The sequence below is a fragment of the Fukomys damarensis genome, unplaced genomic scaffold, assembly GCF_012274545.1.
Source record: "Fukomys damarensis isolate Sample0158 unplaced genomic scaffold, DMR_v1.0_HiC HiC_scaffold_4, whole genome shotgun sequence".
NCBI classification, from domain to species: Eukaryota; Metazoa; Chordata; class Mammalia; order Rodentia; family Bathyergidae; genus Fukomys; species Fukomys damarensis.
Genome location: NW_022900916.1, coordinates 68,072,319 through 68,096,655, shown reverse-complemented (window position 1 = coordinate 68,096,655; position 24,337 = coordinate 68,072,319). Strand labels below are relative to the sequence as shown.

Here is a 24,337-nt window from a genome sequence, read left to right as displayed (position 1 = left end):
AAAATCAATAAGAAATTTTTAAATCATTTTGAAAGAAAATTACATAGAACATAAAACACTACACCTCACACAATATATCCATCCCCAAAGTAAACTGCAAGATACAAATACAAGAAAATTTAAAAGCCTGAAATATAAATGAACTTTGCGTATAATTCAAAAAGATAACAGTAAATCTAAAGTATGAGATATATAATAAATATTATTGTAAAAGCTAAGAAAGCAGAAATTTTAAAAAGGACACCATAGATTTAATATCAAATAAAATGAAAACAAGCTTCTTTGAAAGATACATTTAACAGCTTTAAGGAAAAAAAACAGGAAAAATATAGACAAGTAGCCAGGCACAGTGGCGTATGCCTATAATCTCAGCCCCTGGGAAACTGAAACAAGAGAGCTACAAATTAAGAGTCGCGCTCAGGCAATTATTGAAATCCTATCTCAAAATGAAAAGGGAGTGCAATTCAGTGTGAAGGCCCTAGGTTTAATTTCTAAAACCACAAAGAGAAAAAAGAAAAGGGAAGAAAAAAAAAAGGAGGGCTTGGGAAATAGCCCCATAGAGTACAAGTTTACGAGTGAGGTTTAGGTTCAATCCTGAGATGATGAAAAATTTCAAAAATCACAATGTGGTGATGATTGTAGTAATCTATAGTTGGGGGCACCTCAGCACACAATGTGTAAGCTAATCACTAATAGGGAAGAAATGCTGGCTGACTATAGCTCATCAAATCTCATTGCTCATTTGCTTTTCTTTATTAGACAGGGCTTCTCATTATAGTCCAGGCTGGTCTCAAACTCATCCTCCTGTCCTAGAGTCCCAAATATGCAGGTTATAGGTATGTCAATCACACACAGTTTGAGGTTTGTTGCTGTTGTTTTGGTTTTGTTTGGTTTGTGAAACAAGGTCCTGCTATGTACTCTTCAGGCTGGCCTCAAACTTGCTATGTAGCCCTAGGCTGGCCTCAAACTCAGTGATCCTCCTGCCTCAGCCTCCCCAGTGCTGAAATGATAGGCATGCACCACCACGCCCAGCTCGTTTTTTTGTATAGCTTAATATCCAGTCCTTCTTCCTCTCCTGCAGGTCAGTAGATGGGACCCCTCGAATCAGCTTTCTGGTGATTTAATCAGTTTGTCTGTCTTAGGGTCTCATGCGTCACCTTATTATCACAAACTCAGGTGAATGCCAAATATGAACAACAACCACAGATGTGAAGGGAGAGGGGACTATATACAAGTTACTTAAAATTAACATAGCAGGCCTGGTGTGGTGCCACACGCCTGTAAACCCAGCACTGAGGCAAGAGGATCACTGTGAGTTGCAGCTCACAGCTGTGAGTTCTCAACTACATAGTGAGACACTGTCTCAAAAAACAAACAAACAAACAAACAAATAAAATAGCAGACATCCAGACATCCGGTCTATTAAAAAATGTCCACACTCACAACTACTTTGGAGTTTTTTTGTTTTGTTTCATTTTTTTGGTACCAGAAATCGCAGTCAGGTCCTTGCACTACGAGTCAGGCAGCAGAAGTACTGAGCTAAATCCCCAGGCCAACAGATAAGTTTTATCAAGTGCTTTTACTGCAAGCTGTAGACTATACACTGCAGTGACTGATAGGAAGGCAAAGAATTGCCTGTAAATATGGAAAGTCTGTACTGACGGATGTTCAGTTCATTCCCCCCACCACACTGCAGGAACACTTTGTCTCCATTTGTACACTAATTTTATCATTCCTTTACTTCATATCAATTGGTACTTTCTTTACTTTTACTTTGAAACATTATATTGTGTTTCTTGCTTGGATCCTGCTGTAACACGTTGAATTTTATATCTGGGTGACAGCCATTATTTTACCTTTTTTAAAATTATCTTTTCTCAGGAAATAATAAAGAAACATAAGATTTCTTGTACTTATTTTTATAAACTACAATTCATATAAGGTGAAGACCAGTTAGTGAACCACTAGAATAATCCAAGCCGGATTAGACTAGAAACAGAAGCAAAGCACTGAGAATTAATATAGAAGGGCAGATGGGAACTTTTTCAGTGACTGAATATGGAGGGAGAAAATAAATCTTATAGGAGTAGGCAAAGACTTCATGCACAAAACCTAGACCACATGAGAAATACTACAAAGAATCAACAACTGGAACCTCATCTTATTAGAAAGCTTTTGTACAAGAGAAACCAACAGAGTGAAGAGACAACCCACAGAGTGGGAAAAATACCTACCAGCTATTCAGATAAAGGACTAATACCTACAATATACAAAACACTCAAAAAATCAGGACCCACCCCTAAATTTAAAGACCCAATGCAAAAATGGGCATTTGAAATGCAAAGAAACTTTTCAGATAAGTATTAGAAACGGTAAATAAATATATGAAAAACAGTTCATCACTGGTCATTCACGATACACAAGTTAAAATAACACTGAGATTCCATCTCACTCCAGAAAGGATGGCTGCTATCAAGAAATCAACCAGTAACAAATGCTGGAGGGCCTGTGGCAAAAAAGGAATCCTTCTCCACCGTTGTTGGGGAGTGGAGACTGGTGCAGCCACTGTGAAAATCAGGGTAGAGATTTCTCTAAGAACTAAAACTAGACGTTCCATTTGACCCAGCTATATACCTCTTCTTGGTATCTTCCCAAAAGAATTAAAAGCATCACACCAATATATGATACTGCAGCAATATATGCACATCCATGTTTGTAGCAGCAGTTTGTAATAGCTAAATCTTGAAGAGCCCAAATGCCCATCAACTGACAAGTCAATAAAGATGTGTTTTTTTTATACAATGGAGTACTACTCTGCCATAAAGAAGGATGAGCTTCAAACATTTATAGCTAATTGAATGCACCTTGAGACCATACTCTTAAGTGAAATAAACTGGACACACATGTTTAAGTACCGCACTGCTTCTCTGGTATGAGAAATACAAAGTGGAAATAAGGACTGAAATGTATGATGGATGTTGGGAAATGAGAGGAAAGCATTCAAATAGGAAGGGGACAAGGAAGGACAGAGGGAGGAAGGGACAAGAAAAAAAGTGAAAATGGAAAAAATGGAGACAAAGCTTCTGTAAATAGGGAGGGGAGGGGACTTGAGCGGGAGAATGGGATAAAATAAATTTATAAAAATAGAAAAAAAGAGAATAAGTTCTTAAAGTTTTCAAACACCACTCAGAGACAGAGTATAAGAGGAGAACATGGCAGGGTGAAAGATACCATCCCATTTAGATCTTACAGTAAAAGAGGTATATGCAAGTATACAGACACACTTACTGCTAGAACATATAAAAGCAAGGTCTGTGTTCTCAAACTTTTAACCCATTGTGATTTTTCAAAGAACAACGTAAAATAGTTTTTAAAATCCTTTTCTTCTACTCTTTTTTCTTTTTTGTGGTTCCAGGGCCCCAGGCACACTGGATAACTGCTCTCCCACTGAGCCACATCCCCAATACTTTTTTCCTTCCACTTCTATATCATACCTTCATACATGTATCTGTCTTACTTGAAAATATTTCCTGTTAAACTTTCACTAAAATGAAACACAATGTCTTTTTATTGAGCATTTGTTTAATGTTTTAAAATTCAAGGCACTTTTAAGATTTTTTTAAAAGATTAATAAAAATAACTTTACCTCTTAAATATAATTTTGTTACAGTAAAGTGGAAGAGAGGTTAACAGCCTAGCTTTAAAACAATCAGCATTCACAATAAAACTAAAAGAAGACTCATGTACAGGTAATTCACAAAGGAGACAATTACATTTAAAGATATGAATAATTTTATCCAGTAAGTGATCTCAGTATTTCCAATATGCCATTTAAACTACTCTTGAAAATATTTTGGCAAAATAAAAGCCAGCAAAGCAACTGCTTCTGAAAGCCTGATCAAACCTTATCAACTGGTTTTTAATTTTTTAAACAATACAAACAATAAATCTTTTGGGGTCTTCAACATTTTAGAAATTGTCAAAAAAAGAAATAAAATTACCTATAATTACTCACTTTCAGCAATATGACCCAACATGGAACATCAATACTTTAGCAATAATCAGAGGAAAAGCAAATTTCTCAACAGTAATGGTCACCAAATTCCTTCAGCTTGCTTCACCTTTTTAAAACCTATACATACATAATTAAACACTTAATTCATACATGTACCAATTTCTCTCAATGAACATAAGTATCTAATGAAAACATGTAATAATTAAAACTTGAAAGAAAAAATTAAAATACTGCAGAAAATAAAGAAATTAAAGCTCGAACATCTGCATTCATTTGAATAAGCTAAATAAACTGCTAAATCAAATAAACAAATATTGTAGGAAAAAAATTTTAATTAAAGGGAAATAAGCAAGTGATTGATAGGATTGTGGTGATGTGGTCCCACTCCTCCCCTCCCTGCCCCAGATTTTAAGAAGAAACAAGACAGAAAACTGACTGTGGCCAAGAAAAAGTTGAAAGAATTTCAAAAGAAAAATAGTGTTGGTGGACCTGCAGGAGTAAAAAGGAAAAAGATTAGAAATGGCAGTAACCCTGTGACAACCACTGCTGGTGCTTTTCACCCACCTGAGGATGCACCCAAAGACCTAGCTGTATTTTCTGCACCACCTTCTACTAATGACATGTCACTTAGCAGTGTCCTTTCCCCAGGTGCTGCTCCTTATATGTCACTTTAGAACTATGATGCTGACGATGGCCAGTCTCATAGATGAAACCAAGACTTTCTCATCAACCAAGAGCCTGCGACAACTTTCTCACAAGTTCTGCATCTCAGCCTACATCCTATATCAAAAGGTGAGAGCCCCATAATCTGCAAAGATGAAGGACCACGAAAGCTGGTACCAAGAGCTAACAGTAGCCCTGCACTCTAGCTATCTGAAAAAAAACTTAGTAGCAAAATAGAAGTATTGACACAGCAGAGCCAAGATGCTCCAAAAAAGTTGGAAAAAAGCAGCGTCAGTGGCACTTGACAAAGGAGCAGGTGGATCTACAAAGAAAAGCTAGAGGTTCCCATCCAGACCATATTTTGATGTCTCAGAAGGAAGAATTACAGACAGCCATGGCTGATGTTCATCAAGCAGCCTGGTAAAAGCAGAAGAGTCTGGGGAACATGCTATCCACCTGAAATCTTTTTGATAGTGTAGGAGATGCTGATACAGACTACATCTGATGACTTGGATGGAACAGTAGGCAGATGGACAAGTACATCGAGGAATCAACTGAAGTGTCTGATGCCCTCAGGGTGGAGCTGTCCAAGAACAACAAAAGCAACAAGCACCTGAGGCTGCAAAACCCAGAATTTTAAGAAAGGCTTTGCAACCTCATGGCAGAGAATGTAGCCACGTACTTGGGAATGGAGGAACTACAAAAGAAGCTGCAGGTATCCCAACTCCTACTCCCAATAGTTCTCCAGCAGGTATGAATCTTCTCTCAGTGACCAACAATTATAGCAGCCAGAAGAAATGGGTACAGCTGGAGACACACGTGGACCACTGAAGGGGTCACTCAACTTCAGCTGGATACAGCTAGGTTGCAGAGTGAAATACTGCTATATTGCGATAGAGGAGGCAGCAAATGTCAGAACAGCCCCAGGCTTATCATGAGACAAACAGGAGACAGCAGGAACACAGCCTGACCTAGCAAGGTCAGAAGCAAGGAAACTGTGACAATACTGCACCAAGAAGAGCCTGGAGACAGGATGACAGGATGTGACACTTCTTGGACAGGATCCAGAAACAGAAAAGCAGTAAGAAGGAAAAGCTAAGAAATAAATGGCGTACTTTATTGAATGATGTGTAGATACTATTTCAATAACAGACATATCTTACTAACATAAGACATTAATACCATAATACAGGAAATTAGATGCTGAATTAAAAGAAACAGTGAAATAAGCTACAAAACTTCATTTTTTTTTTTTACAAAAACAAAATTTCAGCAAGAAACTAGCTTAACGTGATATTCAACTGTCTAAACATGAAAACAAGGCGCGAACTTAAGAACTTGCTTACATTTGGGAATCCCATTTTTTATTAGAAACAATTTTCTGTTAGACAGACATTTCCCACTGTTTTCATCAGTCATGGTTTCATTTTCTACCAGAATACTTCCATGTGCTTGTATATGATCATGCCACAATTTCAGAATTCTTCTAGAATGTAGTAAGTTTATGCAAATTATAGTAGGAAGGAAATGATTTGGATTACTCAACATCATACTTAGTAGTACTACCCCATGAGGTTTCAAAAACTAAGAAAAGCCACACAGATAGTCCTTGAAGATTAATAAACTAACAATGACACATTTTTTGAAATCTGAACCCCCAAAAAGTTTCAAAAATAAAATTGTGAAATTTAAATACTTCCTTCTTTTAAATTGTTCTCTAATACTGTTTAGTAAGTTATTTATTCAACCGCTTCCTTAGGCTTTCCAAGTGTTGCATATTAACATCTTGTAATGCAAGGACCAGTGCTTTACACAAGGAAGGATTAAATGAAACAGTCATTAAACAGCACAAATCTATTAGATCTCTCTGACACTTTTGCAAACCTTCTAGGAACTTTTGATATTTAGGAGGATCCTTTTTTAACTGTTTCATTTCTAGTACTGAAAACCCTATTAAACTGGTAAGTATTTCATCTACAAAGTCTACATCTAGATATGCAGTGCCATCAGAAATCTTTGCAGTTATACTCCAAATGCCACCAGAACTTGAAAGATTTCCAGTTAAAGTTACAATAAATGCTTTGACTTTCACTGTTGTAACTTCTTTCAGTTTGCTGGCCATTAAAACAGAGAGATAGGTGAAGGGTGGAGAATACAAATTTGTGCCAATAGAAAGATCAGTGCTGCTCTCTGATCTTAATGCCTGTAAGTGGTGACCATGTTCGTTAGAAACTTGTAAACTCTTGACTAGCTCTCTATTCAATATTTTATCTTCTAAGGAATGTCCACCCAAACTGCTGATGGTTTGTTTTACTTTATTATCTGCCTCTGAGTTATTTTTATTTATAAAATTATGTGCTAATGGTACATTACAATGACCTGAAAAAACACTACTATTCTGATCTTTAGCAGATGAGCAAGGAAAAGACCTGTCTTCATGGGTCATCTGTTCTGGTAAGGTTTTTTCATTCCAATTACTATTTCCTTGTTTGCAAATCAAAGAAAAATCATTCAGAGTATTAGGTTTATGTGAAAATCTCTCCACACTTTTATCTGTGTTTTTGTTCAAAGTCAATGGCTGTGATTCTTCAGTTTTCATCTGCTCTTTTTGGACAGTTTCTTCCAAAAGCAAGGCCTCCTCCAATGAAAAGTCATCCAGTTCTCCATCAGTGAAATGTAGAAATTGATTTGATGGTTTCTCCTTTGGTCTTGGAGAACTGAACCCTGGCTCAAAATCTGACTGTCTCAAAGGAACAGTATTCAAGGAACTACCAGTGTTGACATGTCTTTCCAATGTGACATTATTTGCTTCAAGCTCATCATTTTCATCAAGACTTGCCAAGAGTTCTTCATCAGAAGGTCCTAACACAGGATCTAGAACATCTGTAACTCTAGGGATATTCTGGTTAGAATTATTTGGTATGACTGAAGCTGTAGGATCAGATTCCCCAATTAATCTTGCAAGGACTTTTTCTTGTGCATATTCTTCTAAAAGAGCATCTACTTCACCTCCTAACACTTTCACATTTTCTGCTTTCAATAAAAGAACACCAAGACGGAATGAAATGTTTCCATAAATCAAAATTTTTGTGCCTGGAGGAAGATCACTATGAAGAGCTGGAATAGACTGATATTCCATTCCCTGCATTTGCACAACTCCATCAGTTAGCTGTAGCATCAACATTCGTGAAGGCTTTGCTTCCCAAGGTTTGGGGATAACCTGTGTTTCCGCTGTAACTAGATCATTTGTAGTATTCTTTCCTCTCAACTTTTGTATCTGAGAATATGCAGGTTGACTTACATCAACCAAGGAATTAATCTGTACAGCATAAAATCCATTCAGTTCTCCTTTTGGAATTTCTAAAATGTCATCAGGTAAAAGAGGATGTTCCAAATCTCTCAGATCTGTAAGTAACCATTGCTCAAACACTTGTTTATTCATTTGTGCCTGACTCAAATTAACATTATTATTTTCTTCTAGGATCCAGTTAATGCAAGCTTCTAGCCACATTTGAGGTACTTTAACATGCCATGTAGCTAAAAGCCAAGTTTCAACTCTTAATGCAATGCTAGTTACACTCATTTTTTAAAATAAAATAAATATGCATCTGTTACCTGAAAACAAAAACAAAAAAATGATAATTCAATACATTTAAATACAACTTTCTAAGAAAAATATAGCTTCTATAATTCTCTGTAACTTCATAACCACACTTCATAACCACCATATCCTTTTAATTTTTCTCTCTCCAGTACCTTAAAAATCTTTCCACTTAGCCAAAATCAAAATCAGGAATAATCAGATAGTATAATGAAAAAAGCAAATGTTCGAAACAGACATACCTAAGTTTGAAAGCTGGCTCTGTCAAAATACAAATTATATGACCTAATAAACATCTCATCTCTAACACACTTTCTTCACTCATAAACTGTCAATACCACCATCTAACAGAGTTAAAAGAATTACCTGGATAATATTTTCAAAACATAACAGACCTATAAAAGACACTCAATAAAAGTAATTATATTAAAATATCAGATTTAAACCATTTAAAATTTAGTTTAAGGAATATCCATCCAAACTGCTGATGGTTTAGCTCAGTGGTTCCGCCGCCTGCCTCACAAGTGCAAGGACCTGAGTTCGATTCCCGGTACCATAAATAAATAAATAATAAATAAAATTTAGTTAAAAGACAGTGTTCACTGAGGTTGGTTTTTTGTTTGTTTGTTTGTTTTGGGGGGGTTTTTTAGAGACAGGGTCTCACTATGTAGTTCAGACTGACCTGGAGCTCACTATGTAGTCCAGGCTGGTCTCGAATTCACAGCGATCCTCCTGCCTCAGCCTCCTGAGTGCTGGGATTACAGGCGTGCACCACCACGCATGACTTCACTGAAGTTGCTTTTACATCTGTAATTAACACTAATTTAACTCTATTCTAATCTATACCCCTGTATTTGGCCAGTTATCACTTAAATATGTGATCTAAGGACAAAATTATAACAAGTAATAGTAGATTTTGAGCTGATATAAAGTTATCTATTTGTTTTGCTGAATATTCTCAAGAGTCCTGCCCCGTAAATACATTCTGATTTTCTCTGTATAATAAGGTAGTAGCAAAACACTAAAGAATAATCAATTATAGAACCAGGATTTAGCTCAGTGGTTCTGCTGCCTGCTTCAAAAACTCAAAGATTCAAGTTCAATCCCCAGTACCAAAAAAAAAAATAGAATAATCAATTACATGTTCACAACCTATTGATGAAGATAGTCAAGAGACAAAATTTATCTAAATTTTAATAAGTCCATAAGAAAACTTACCACCTCAAAGAGCAATACAGGATTTGATGACAGGATCTAGAACTGACTGTTCAGTGAAGTATTCAAAAATCTCTACTGCTCAAAAATGGCCTTGAGAGAGAAAACACGAAACAGTAAAGATTATAAGATAAAGCTGTAGAAAGAACTTCTGTCCTGTTTTCATTAGTACAAGATTTTTTATGGTATGGTCCTTAGTGATTCTATTATTAGTCAGGGTAGAATGAAGGCAACACAGAATAAAAACGAGATCTTAAGTAAAATAAACAGAAAAATAAGTGACTATGAGAAAGTTCATTTTTCCAATCCTATTTCCTTATTTCTATACTTACTTCATAGGGCAACTGTGAAATTAAAGACAGGAGGGGAAGTATTTGAGGTGGCAGCTCAGAGTATAACTCTGGTGCCAGACAATTTTTCACTTACAAACTCTATGACTTTTAAATTATTCAACCTCAAGATATCCTAAATCATATTTCATAAAGTTAGAAAAAAGCCTCACTGGCTTGTTGAGAAGATTAAATTAATATACAGAAAAAGCAGCACTGACACAGTGAGCTCAGTAAATGTAAACTACATTACTAAGGTACCTATTACAGCTCCTGGCAAAAAGCAGTCACACAAAAACTATAGTTGTTATTTTAGAATGAATGACTAGTTCCCACTGGATAAAGCCCTAGACTGCCCTCAACGTCATGAACTAACACTTTTTTTCTTTTAAGGACTGTAGCTTGCCCTAGGTTCCATCCCTAGTATTACTGAAAACACACAAACACACACGCATACACACACACAGTATTGCAAAATGCAACGCATAAATATAAAGAAAAAAATCTTAAGGCCCAGCAAAATGGATTTAAAATTAATTAGTAAAAGAGTAAAAAACAGCCAGGTGTAATGGTGAACATCTGTAATCCTAGCACTCAGAAGGCTGAGGCAGGAGGATTGCCATGAGTTTGAGGCCAGCCTAGGCTACATGGCGAGTTCAAGGACAGCCTGAACTGCCTAGCAAGTTTTTTTAAGAAGTGAAAAACAGCCAGGTCCAAACACCCTGGAAGGCTGAGGTAGGAAAATTACAAGTGTGGGCCCAACCTGAGCTACAACTTAGTGAGGCCCTGTCGATCAGTTATGATTTCCAGTCCCAATCTTCTAGGAATATTTCTCTGATATATTGTGCTTGTTATTTTCTTTGTAAACTATGAAACTACTTATGCCTGACATATTTAGGATTGAATAAAACACAACCATTGGTCAATGCTTTGTTTTGTTTTGTTTTGTTTTGGTTTTGGAGATTAAAAACTCCACTGAAAGTATATGCAGCAGAATGAGCCAATGTGAGGACAGAATATCAGCTGTAGAAGACAGGAGATTGTGGTTAGTGATCATGCAAAAGAGATTTCTTAAAAATAGAAAAGAACCATGAGAAATCAATCCAGCAGCTCCTAGATGATGCGAAGAATAATGATGTAAGATTTAAGTCAATAAAAAGCAGGACACAGCATAAATGACATAAAAAAATCTGTTCTCAGAAGTAATGGCATAAAACTTCCTAAACAGTGATAAACAATTTCACATACAGATAAGTAAGGCGTACAGGACTACAATTAGCCATGATCAAAAAAGTCTTCCCCAAGGCATATAATAGTCAAGATTCCAGAAATTCAACAAAAGGACAGAATATTAAAAGCTGTTAGATAAAGGAAACAAATCACCTATAAAGGAAAGTCCATCAGAATCAAGAGCTGATTTCTCAACACTAACCCTCAAGTCAAAGAGAACTTGGAACAAAGTAGTGCTAAGGGAAAACAACCTCTAAGCCAGATTGATGTACCCTGAAAAACTATCCTTCAAAACTGATGGAGAAATAAGATACTTAAATGACAAAGAACATCTGAAGAAATTCACCAAACCAGAACTCCAAAGTGTTTTGAAGGATATTTGGGAATGGGGGTGTTTTACCAGGGATCAAACTCGGGACTGTGTGCTTGCAAGGCAGGTGGTGGTAACATTGAGCTAAATAAATCCCGGGCCTTAAAGGCTATTTTTTGTTTTGTTTTGTTTTGTTTTTTTAAGACAAGGTCTCACTATGTGGTTGAGACAGCCCTGGCACTATGTAGCCCAGGCTGGTGTCAAACTCACAGCGATCCTCCTGCCTCAGCCTCCTGTGTGCTGGGATTACAGGCATGCACCACCATGCCCAGCTCTTGAAGGATATTTTAGGAGGAGAAAATAAGGATCACCACTCCATGAATTCATCAGGCAAGGTAAGAAATTAAACAGAAAACAAAAGAAGGAAGCCAATAGCAGGAAAATAACATGACAGGGATAAATCAATATATCAGTTATAACCATCAATGTTAATGGTCTCAACTCACCAATCAAAAGAAAGAGACTGGCAGAATGGATCAAGAAGATGCTGCATACAACAAACACATTTAACTCAAAAAGAAATTCATAGACTGAAGTCAAAGGATGGAAAACAATATTCCATGTGACAGCAACCGAGAAAAAAGCAGGAGTAGCTATTCTATTTGTAGAAAAAGCGAATTTCAAGCCAAGACTGATTAAGAGCAACAAAAGTCACTACATCCTGGTAAAGGGAACAATACAAGAGGAAGAAATAAAAATCATAAATATATATATACCAAATAGCAACACACCCAACTATATAAACAAATATTAACACACATGAAAAAAAAATCACATAAGCACTAATACAGTTGTAATGGGGGACCTCAATAACCCACTGTCACAAACAGACATATCAACTAGTCAAAAAATCCACAATGATATATTAGAATTGAACCAAACTTTGAAAGAATGGATTTGGCAGATGTCCACAGAGTGTTCCACCGCCAACATCACATTTGTCTCAGCTGTACATGGGACTTTCTCCAAAATAGACCATACACTAGCTTACAGAACATGCTTTAATAAATACAAAGGAATTGAAATTATTCCATGCATATTATCAGTAAAATTGGAAATCAACGGCAAAAAAACCCACAAGAACTTCATAAACACATGGTAATTAAATAACACTCTCCTGAACAACCAATGGGTCACAGATGAAATTACAGAAGAAATCAGACAATTTCTATAATTAAACGATAATGACAATACAATATAAGGGAACTTATGCGACATAACAAAAGCATTCCTATGAGGGAAATGTATAGTGGTGAATTCCCACATCAGGAAAACAAGCAGGCTCAAATAACCCAATGTTGAACCTCAAGCTGCTAGAAAAAGAAGAACAAGTCCAGCTCAAAGGTCATACAAGGGAGGAAATTATAAAGATCAGAGCAGAAATTAATGCAATGGAGACTAAAAAAACAATGCAAAGAATCAATGAATCAAAGAATTGGTTCTTTGAAAGATTAAATACAACTGACAAACCCTTAGCCAAACTTATCAAAAAAAAAAAAAATCTCAAATCCATGCATTTTAGAAATGAAAACGGTGATATCATAAGAGAACCTGCAGAAATCCAGAAGATTGTCAATACCTATTTTGAGAACCTGTATTATAAGATGGAAAATACAGAAGAAATGGACAGATCCCTAGGCACATATGAATTTACCAAAACAGAATCAAGAAGATATAGAAATTCTAAATAAACCAATATCAGCCAATGAAATTGAGTAAGTAATTGAAAACCTACCAACAGGGCTGAGTTTTAGCTCAGTGGTGCCACCACCTGCCTCAAAAGGGCAAGGACCCACATTCAATGCCCAGTACCAAAAAAAAAAAACTACCAACAAAGAAAAGCCCTTTTGGATTCATTGCTGAATTCTACAAGATATTTAGAGAAGACCTAATGATGCTACTCCTCAAACTCTTTAATGAAAATGAAAGGGAAGCAATACTCCCAAAGTCATTCCTAGAAACAAGCATTACCTGATTCAAAACCAGAGAAGGACTCAAACAAAAGAGAGAATTACAGGCCAATCTCCCTAATGAACATAGATGCAAAAATTCTCAATAAGATACTGGTAAACAGAATATAACAAATCATCGAGAAGGTTATAAACCATGAACAATATGGATTCATTCTAGGGATGTGGAGATGGTTCAAAATATGCAAACCAATAAATGTAATACACTATATTAACAAAGCCAAGGACAAAACCTATATGAACTTCTCGATAGGTGCAGAAAAAGTATTTGACAAGGTCCAACACACATTCATGATAAAAAAAAACCCTACAGAAAATTGGAATAGATGGTCATTATTTCAATCTGATAAAAGCCAACTATGACAAAACAACGGCCCACAACATACTAAATGGACAAAAACTGAAAGCTTTCACTCTAAAATCAGAAACAAGACAAGGATGCCCACTGTAACCACTCTTGTTCAATACAGTTCTGAAAACACTAACCAGAACAATTAGACAAGATGAAGTAAAAGGAATAAGAATAGGAAAAGAAGTTTAATTATCATTATTTGCAGACATGACACTCTATATAGAAGATCCCAAAAACTCCACCAAAAGACTTTAAAGATTTCATAACCAAATTCAGTGGTGTATCTGAATACAAAGTCAACACTCAAAAATCAATAGCCTCCCTGCACACAAATAGCCAACTCTGAAAGAGAGAAAGTAAAGACACAATCTCTTTCACAATAGTATCCAAAAAAATGAAATATCTAGAAATCAATCTAATGAATCAATCTAATGAAGGAAGTAAAAGACCTCCACATTTCGGTACTCTGAAAAAGGAGAACGAAGATGTCAGAAAACAGAAAGATATCCCTTGTTCTTAAATAGAAAGAACCAATACTATGAAAATGGCCATATTTCCAAAGTTGTTATAGAGATTCAATGCATTCCCAACAGCATATCTCACAGGATTAGAAAAAAAACAATCCTAAAATTCATTTGGAACCAGAAGAGCTAGAATAGCAAAGGCAATTCTGGGCAGGGAAAGGCAAGGGGTGTCACAATTCCTAGCTTGCAATTATACTACAAAGCTACTATAACAAAAACAGCATGGTACTGGCAAAAGAACAGATCTAAGGATCAAGGGAGCTGAGTAGAGGATGTCAAACAACTCCAGACATACTCAGCCACCTTATCTAGGGTTTGTTTTTTTGTTTTTTTGTTTTGCCACCTAATCTTTGACAAAGGAGCCAAACCCCTTCACTGAAAGTCTAATAAATGGTGCTGAAAAAACTGACTTTCCACATGCCTAAGACTGAAACTAGACCCATATATTTTATCATGCACTAACCTAAAATCAAAATCAATCAAAGATCTAAATATCTAGCACAGGGCGTGGTGGCTCACCTTAAATAAATAAAACCTTACTAGAAAGACTGAAAACTCATTCTGAAAAAGAAAATCTTGTTTTAAAAAACACAACAAGGAGCAAGGGATTTAGCTCAGTGGTGCTGCTGCATGCCTCTCAAGCACAAGATTCTGTTTGAAACCCCATACTAAAAAAAAAAAAAAAAACCCCAAAACAAAGAAGATCTGAATATCTAAAACGAGACCCATTATCTTTTACCATGCACTAACCTAAAATCGAAATGGATCAAAAATCTAAATATTGATCTAAATATTAAACACAGAAACACTCAATCTGTTGGAAGAGAGAATGGATAAAACACTAGAAAACACAGGAGTAGGCAAAGACTTCATGCACAAAACCTAGACAACATGAGAAATACTACAAAGAATCAACAACTGGAACCTCATCTTATTAGAAAGCTGTTGTACAAGAGAAACCAACAGAGTGAAGAGACAACCCACAGAGTGGGAAAAATACCTACCAGCTATTCAGATAAAGGACTAATACCTACAATATACAAAACACTCAAAAAATCAGGACCCACCCCTAAATTTAAAGACCCAATGCAAAAATGGGCATTTGAAATGCAAAGAAACTTTTCAGATAAGTATTAGAAACGGTAAATAAATATATGAAAAATAGTTCATCACTGGTCATTCACGATACACAAGTTAAAATAACACTGAGATTCCATCTCACTCCAGAAAGGATGGCTGCTATCAAGAAATCAACCAGTAACAAATGCTGGAGGGCCTGTGGCAAAAAAGGAATCCTTCTCCACCGTTGTTGGGGAGTGGAGACTGGTGCAGCCACTGTGAAAATCAGGGTGGAGATTTCTCAAAGAACTAAAACTAGACGTTCCATTTGACCCAGCTATATACCTCTTCTTGGTATCTTCCCAAAAGAATTAAAAGCATCACACCAATATATGATACTGCAGCAATATATGCACATCCATGTTTGTAGCAGCAGTTTGTAATAGCTAAATCTTGAAGAGCCCAAATGCCCATCAACTGACAAGTCGATAAAGATGTGGTTTTTTTAATACAACGGAGTACTACTCTGCCATAAAGAAGGATGAGCTTCAAACATTTATAGCTAATTGAATGCACCTTGAGACCATACTCTTAAGTGAAATAAACTGGACACACATGTTTAAGTACCGCACTGCTTCTCTGGTATGAGAAATACAAAGTGGAAATAAGGACTGAAATGTATGATGGATGTTGGGAAATGAGAGGAAAGCATTCAAATAGGAAGGGGACAAGGAAGGACAGAGGGAGGAAGGGACAAGAAAAAAAATAAAGGGCCAGAGATATAGATCAGTGGCACAGCATTTGCCTGGCAAGTATGAGGTCCTGAGTTCAATCCTCAGTACCAAAAAGAAAATTAAAAAGGAAAAACGGAAGGAAAAAATGGAAACAAAATTTTTGTACATAAGCAGAGAAAGGGGCTTGAGGGATGAAATGAGATAAAACAGAATTTATTTTTAAAAACACAAAATTATAAATATTGGTGAAGATGTGGAGAAATAGGAACTTGCATGCCTTAGATGATGAAAATATAAAATATTTCTACTGTGGAAAACAGAATGGCAGTCCCACCCCAAATAAAAATAAAAACTGAATTATCATCAGAAAATAAGTAAAAGCCAAAGGTACAAAAGAATTTCCCTCCTAAATCACGAACAAAGCAAGGATGTCTACTTGTCAATATTTCAACATAGTACTAGTGGCCCTTGGTGCAATAAGGCAAGAGAAAGAAATACAAGGTATACAGATTAAAAATTAAAAATGGCACAAAGGTAGGAGACTGACTGGAGAACTCAGGAAAAAAAAACCCTCATGCATCCGGTAAAATAACCTTTTGACAAGAGTACCAAGAATCCGCAATGAGAAAAGGACATTTCTTCAGCAAATGATGCTTAAAAAACTGGATATTCACATGCAAAAGATGGAACATGGATCTTACCTTACAAGATATATAAAACTTGTGCTCTGTGAAACACAATGTTAAAAGCAACAGAAACCATAAAAGCAAGCCAGACTAGGAGAAACACTTAAGTGATAAAACTCAGACCTCGACTATGTAATTTAATTTTTAAAATTTGGTAAGAAAGCAATTTGTAAAATAAGCAAATAATCTGAACTACAGATACTTCAAAAAAAATACAGAGATGACAAATAAACATGTAAAAGATGCTCAATGTTATTAGAGAAATGAAAAATTAAAATCACAGTACAATGCCACTATGTACTTGTAGAATAGCTAAATTAATGACAATACCAACTATTGAGTTCCCATCATTACTAGTAAGAATACAAACTAGGGTGGGGCATTTGGCTTAGTGGTTCTGCTGCCTGCCTCCCAAGATCAAGGGTCTGAGTTCAATCCCCAGTACCAAATACCAAAAAAATACAAACTAGCACAGCCACTCTGCAAAGTACTTTGCATTTCCTTCTTACAAAGTTAAAATATACTTACCATACAATCCAGCAACAGAAATCCTAAGTATCTGAACAAATAAATAGTTTTGTTTTGTTTTGTTTTAAAGGGGTCTTGTTACATAGTTCAGGCTGGCCTTGATCTCACTATGTAGCTCAAGTTAGCCTCAACTTGCAGCAATACTCCTGCCTTAGCCTCTCAAGTGCTAGGAGTACAGCTGTGTGCCCCACACCTGAAAATACATTTTCATACTCATTAAAAACCTGACAGTGAATGTCTATAGCAGCTTTATTCACAAACATCAGAAAACTAAAAACCCAAAGTCATTTAGCTGATGAATAAATCAACAAATTCTGGTACATGCTTACAGTGGAATATTATTTGGTAACAAAAAATGCGCAAACATGGATGAATGTCAAATGCAGGATGCTAAGTAAATTAGGCAAAGAAGGTATAATTTCATTTATATCACATTCTTGAAGACGCAACATTATACAAATAGAAAACAGCTCAATAGTTGTCAAAGGCTGGGAGTGTGGAGAAAGGCTGACCACAATATGCACAAGAAAATTTAGGGGGCAATGGAACTATATTATGACTGTGGTAGTAGTTACACTAACCCTAATCCTAGAACATTTTTTTTAAAAACCTGCTAGTTTCTAGTCTTTTTACCTTTTTCTAGGCTCTGCTGACTGAAGGGCAAAGAAAGTATAGCCTATAGCCCAGGGATAGTGAGCCTTTGAGACAAGTGCCCAAACTGTAACTCAAAACCCACTTACTTATTTATGACAAAGTGCCAACACTGCAATTAAACCTGAATACTGAGGTTTTAGTTAAGAAAAAAATAACTCCTACATTAATATCTTTTTTCATTAAAAAAAAAAACAATTCAGTAACACACGTCATAGGTTCGCCCCCACTGGTATAGCGTGTCCCTCATGTGCACATATAACCCACTTATAAACCCAAATCCAAACAAATGGCTATTTTATGGATATCCCACGGTCACTAAAACAAAATTCTAGCCAGGTGTGGTGACACATGCCTGTTATCTCAGCACTCAGGAAGCTGAGGCAGGAGGATTGCTGCAAGTTCAAGGCCAGCCTGGGTTATACAGTGAATTCAAAACCAGCCTGTACTACACAGCAAGACCCTGTCTCAAAAAAAAAAGGTGCTACCAGATCTCATGTAGTTAACAAGCTTACCTAGTATATTCTAAATTATTTCATTTACAAAGTAAAAGAATATCTGCCTTTTTGTGATGTTTCAAAATGATAGTGTTATAGTTAACTACTTTCCCTTTTACTGTTACTCAAATACATTTTAGAGTTACATAACATAACTTTTCAATTTTTTTCAAAATATAAGCCAGGTATGGTAGTATGAGCCTGTAATCCCAACACTCTGAAGGCTGAGGCAGAAGGATGGTAGGTTGGGAGCCAGCCCCAACCATATAGCAAGTTCCAGGCTGGTCTGAACTATAGTGACCTTTTTTTTCCCCCCTTTGGTACCAAGGATTGAACCCAGGACCTTGAGCTAGCTAGGCAGGCAGGCAGAACCACTGAGCTGAATCCCTGGCCCTTATAGTGACTATTTAAAAAAAAAAAAAAAAAAAAATTCAGAATTTTGCACTTATATTTTCAGTTGTTTTATTTTGGGGAGTGTTTTCCTGTTTTATGAGGGGTTTTTGGGCTTTGTTTTGTTTTTTTTGTATATATATAGGGTCTCACTGCAGTTCAGGCTGGTCTCAAACTCACATGATCCTCCTGTCTCAGCCTCCCAGGTGCTGGGATTACAGGCAGGCACCACCACACCCCGGTATAGTTTATTTTTAAAGTATCTTTATTCATTCCAAACAAGTACTTCCTTGAATGTGTGTTACTAAACACAGCAAGTAACAAAACTTCTTTCTTCTTTTTTTTCTTTGTGATGGGTCTCACTCCGTAGTTCAGACTGGCCTTGAACTCACTATTAGCCCAGGTTAACCTCAAATTCCAGGCAATCCTCCTGCCTCAACCTCCCAAGTGCTGGGATTACATGGACATGCCACCAAGCTGCACTCTGAAAACTCCTTTGAACAGACAGTTGGGACAAATCCTAAGAAACAGTAACAGTTGAACCATAACAATTAAATTGTTCCATTAAAGTGCGCTAGTCCTAATTAATATTTGTCTCCAAGCACTACCCTCTAGGATTTGAATCCCAACTGTTGAAACTAAGTGACATACTGTAATTTCATAATGTTATCACAATTAGATAAATAAAAAACTCCAGGGTCAGGGATTTAGCTCAGTGGTTCTGTTGCCTGCTTCGCAAGCGCAAGGTCCTGAGTTCAATCCCTGGTATGACAAAAAACAAACAAACAAACAAAAAAAAAAACATTCCAATGACTAAAATGCTAAAAGATAACCAGGATAACTGTAAAACACAAGCAAATGTAACACGTAGTTACCGTTGTACAAGTACTTAGAATATAGCTATTCCAAAATGCTTTACCAAAGTCAAGAATTTTTAATTTAGCAGTCTTCATTTACCAGCAAAGTGGAGAGGTGATAAATTTGGGATTTGGTATAGTTCCTACAACTGCATGTCATAACAATTTTAATAAAAAGCTGAGGGCCGGGGATTTAGCTCAGTGGTTCCACCACCTGCCTTGCAAGAGCAGGGACCAGAGTTTGATCCCCGGCACCAAAAAAAAAAAAAGTTGAATTATATAGTTCCACCACCGGCTTCGCAAGTGCAAGGTCCCAAGTTCGATCCCCGGTACCCGCCCCCCACAAAAAGAGTTGAATTACAGAACTCTTTCCTACAAGTTACAAAGAAAAACTCATCACAAGATTTAATTAAATAGAAAAAGTATTGTATAGGATCTATACTATGAAGTTTAAGTTGGGTTTCAATAACTGAGGACAGTAGTAATTCGGCAAATTGTATTACAGTACTTGCCTCTAATCCTTCATAAAATTCTTAAGGTTTTTGTCCGTCTTCTTGAGGGCAGAAGCAGCAGCTCTGACAGAGATATCAGCTAGTGTGCCACATTTCTCATTTGTGCATACACAAAGAACAGCCTTTGATCCTCAAGAACTCAGCTGTAAAATAATTTTGAAAGATGTCTTAAATCATACATTAAAGCACGTTCATATGATGATTCATTTCTTTTACTTTCTAGAACTGTTAAGAAAACAATCAGACATTGCAACCGGGTGTGCAGCTTAGAGACTAGTGCATGCAAAGCCGGGCATGGTGGCGCACTCCTGTAATCCCAGCACTTGGGAGGCTGAGGCAGGAGGATCGCCCTGAGTTCGAGATCAGGCTGAGCTACATAGTGAGTTCCAGGTCAGTCTCAACTACATAGTGAGACCCTGTCTCAAAAAACCAAAAAAATTAAAAAATAAATAAAAAATAAAAACAAAGAAGGATTTGGTAGTTCTGCAATTTAAAAAAGAAAGTGAGGGTCAGGGATTTAGCTCAGTGGATCTACCACCTGCCTTGTAAGCGCAGGAACCCGAGTTCGATTCCCCCATAACAAAAAAAAAGGGGGGGGGAGAAGAGGAAGAAAGAAAATATAAGACAAAGATTTTATGTAATATTATCATTGTTTCTACATTGTGGGGGGGAAATCTAAACATCTGACAACAGAAAAACATTAAATAAATAGCACTTTATTGGTGAAACTGAAGGTGTATGGAGACTATTTTACAACATGGAACTTATTTTCACATCCTGTTAGGAAAAAAAAAGTCATATATAAAATTACACACCTTGGGCTGTGGATTTAGGTCAGTGGTTCCACTGCCTGCCTCGCAAGCCCAAGGACCAGAGTTCAATCCCTGGTACCAAAAACAGAATTTTTTTTAACTGCCCCGGAACTCACTGTGTAGCCCGGGTTGGTCTCAAATTCGCAGCGATTCTCCTGCCACAGCCTCTGGAGTGCTGGGATTACAGGTGTGCACCACCACGCCCAGCTCCAAAACATTTTTTTTTAAATAAAAATTTTTTTAAAAATTACACAGCTCAATCCCCATTAATTTTATAGTGAGGAAAAAAGCTTTTTTGTTGTTGTTTTTTGTTTTGTTTTGTTTTTTGTACCAGGGATAGAACTCAGGACTTTGCACTTCTGAGGCAGGTAGTGGCACCACTCAGCTAAATCCCCCACCCAAAGCTTTTTTGAACTAACATTTTTGTCTGATAAACTTGGCTAAACACATTAATCTATTCTGTAGATCCTGACTACCAAGAACTAGAGGACAGAGTAGGAAAACTGTCCCTCACAATTAAGGTTTTAGGCATTCTGGATTCCGTGGATTTTTTTTTTTTTTTTTTTTTTTTTTTTTTTTTTTTTTTTTGGTACTGGGGATTGAACTCAGGCCACTTGCACTTGAGGCAGGCAGCAGAAACACTGAGCCAAATCCCCAGCCCTGGATTCATTTTCAATCAGCCTCACACATCCAATTTTAAAATATAAAAAAAAAAAGTAGTGCCATCCTTTTGGATATTGTATGTAACATTCAACCAGTAACTGAAACTCAAAAAAGTACTAAAAAATATTTAAATACATTTCTGGTCACAGTGGTGCATGCATGCGATTCCAGCTTTCAGGAAGCTAAAGCAGGATTGTGACTTCAAGGCCAGTCTGAACTAATTTTTCTTAGTCTTAATTTCCTCACTCATAAAATAAAAATAATTGCTAAAAGGACTGTAATAACCATTAAACTGACAGCATAAGATCTGGCACACAACAGAGACCTCAAGAAATAGTTACAAATTATATTTTAAATAATCCAGTTGTCTAGTGTTTATTTTCAATTATGTTAGCCTTTTTAAAGTAACTCCCACATGCTGGGCGTGGTGGCATACGCCTGTAATCCCAGCACTAGGCTGACACAGGAGGATGGCCTGGAGTTCAAGGCCAGCCTGAACAACATAGTCAGATGCTATCTCAAAAAAAAGTAATTCCCACAAATAACACTAGCTCTACATTTACTGAGATCCAAAATGAACACATCCTTACATCATTTATAACAATTAATTGCACCACATAGGAGCCACTGAATGAATCAAATTGGCGTGTCCTTGAATAAAGCCAGGGTTGGGTGGTTTTGTTTGTTTTGTGGTGCTGATGAAACTCAAGGCCTTGACAGGCTCTCTACCACTGAGCTACATGCACCCTCAGACCTGAACACAGGTATAATTATGAATGAAAACTCATTTTTAAATAGAGAATGAAGGGTTCAGGGTGAAAAGACTTGACTTTCCTAACACTTAAAGAGGAGCTGGGTGTGGTGGCACACGCCTGTGATCAATCCCAGCATTTGGGAGTTCGAGGCCAGTTTGAGCTACATAGTGAGACTTTGTCTAAAAAAACAAAAAAACGGCGGGGCGTGGTGCAGCACACCTGTAATCCCAGCACTCAGGAGGGAGGATCGCTATGAGGTGAGACCAGCCTGGGCTACAGAGTGAGCTCCAGGTCAGTCTCAACTGTACAGTGAGACCCTGTCTCAAAAAACCAAAAAAAATGGGCCGGGGATATAGCTCAGTGGTTCCACCACCTCCCTTGCAAGCGCAAAGACCCGAGTAAAAAGTGTATGCCTATAATCCGACCACTCCAGGAGGCGGATTTGGGTGAAGGATTTAACATTCCAGCCCAAACTGGGCAATTTAGTAGCAAGATCCTATTTTAAATAAAAGCTGGAGAAGTAGGTCAGTGCAAAGGCTGGACCCAATGCGTCCTAGTAGGAAGAAAAAAAGAGGACTAAGGAGAAGAAATAAAATTAGTAGGCACACAACCATCCCACAGTTGCACCAAGAGAAAGCTGAGTAATACTTTCATGAGTCAGGAGAATGCAATCAAGACAGTGAAACTTCATGGAAAAGGTTCTAGAGAGCTTCCTTTGCTTCCCATTGATTACGACTTATCAAAGCAGATGATCATAACCTTAAAAATTTCATTACAGTATCCCTGTATGTACACGTAGTGTAAGTTAGTATAAGTGAAACATACCAGATTTCCAGTGAGTCAAATGCTTCAAATGCTAACTGGCTGATTAAATTTCTATAGTCCAAGTATTCCCAAAGCCGGGCGTGGTGGCGCACGCCTGTGATCCCAGCACTCGGGAGACTGAAGCAGGAGGATCGCTGTGAATTTGCGGCCATCCTAGGCTACATAGTGAGTTCCAGGTCAGTCTCAACTACATAGCGAGAGCCTGTCTCAAAAAACAAAACAAAACAAAAACCAAGTATTCCCAGCTCCTATATACAGTCATCAATCTTGGATGAATAGCTAATAAAATTCTGAACTTCACATTTTAGAACCAAAATGTAAATTGTTTTCCCTCCTCAATAAGACCATACAGTACATTCTTCTTGGTGCACGTCATTTAAAAAATTGTAGTACCACTCAGAACTCTGGAAGCTCCAGAACCCCTTCATCCTAACGGTATTTTACAGATGTATCCTCCCAACACAGACGAGTGAATGTTGGTGCTTCATAGACCGTAGCTCCCCCAAGATTCTTCCAGAGACAGGAAGATTGCCCTGAGATCCAGGCCAACCTGGCCTACGCAAGCAGAGACGTCGGTTCAAAAACATTTTCTTAATCACATGCTACATGTAAAAAGACCACGGACAGAGGTAATCGCTACACCGCTAGTGGAGTGCTGTTACCTGTTTTGCAAATTATTCGAGAAGCAAAGTGTCACCCTGGGAAGGCGCCACTGAGTATTCGCGCAGCACGCTGTTGTGCTAACGGGAGTCAGCTCCCACGCGCCCAAACGTCCCTGTGCTTGCACTCGAGCGGGGCTGCCGGGGAGCTGGACGGCCCGAGAGGCTGGGGTGGTGGGGCCCCGTCAGCCCCAGCTCGGGGTGAGAGGAGTATGCGGTCCGAGGCCCTAAAGGCCGCCTAGCGAAGGCGACAGCCGGTCGCCCTGGAGAAAACGCAGTACGCGCTCCCTGGAGCTCCCGGAGCAAACTGCAACGACGCCGAAGCGCGCGTCGCAGGACTCGCTGAGCACCCAATGGCGGAGGGCGGCCTCGCGGGCCGGAGCGAAGGAGGTGCTGCCGCGCGAAGAACGCGGAGACCAGGGGGGCCTGGGCTGAGGACC

At 37.6% G+C, this 24,337-nt stretch overlaps 1 protein-coding gene across 2 annotated transcripts; it reads right to left on the bottom strand.

Moving 5' to 3' along the window:
* Positions 1–4,455: 4,455 nt before the first annotated feature.
* Positions 4,456–9,583, bottom strand: Rmi1 (RecQ mediated genome instability 1). 2 transcript variants are annotated; one of them, XM_019208775.2, is made up of 2 exons: positions 9,498–9,583; positions 4,456–8,293 (listed from the first exon to the last, which is right to left on the bottom strand). In XM_019208775.2, the coding sequence occupies exon 2, from the start codon at positions 8,259–8,261 to the stop codon at positions 6,414–6,416; it is 1,848 nt and encodes a 615-aa protein (XP_019064320.1). In that variant the 5' UTR covers positions 8,262–8,293; positions 9,498–9,583; the 3' UTR covers positions 4,456–6,413. The 2 variants fall into 2 exon arrangements, with proteins under 2 accessions (XP_019064320.1, XP_019064321.1); XM_019208776.2 differs by having other exon boundaries at positions 9,501–9,583.
* Between the last annotated feature and the right edge of the window lie 14,754 nt (positions 9,584–24,337).

Bases quoted from the DNA above. Each gene is read 5' to 3' on its own strand.
- Rmi1 (XM_019208775.2), bottom strand. From the start codon at position 8,261: ATGAGTGTAACTAGCATTGCATTAAGAGTTGAAACTTGGCTTTTAGCT.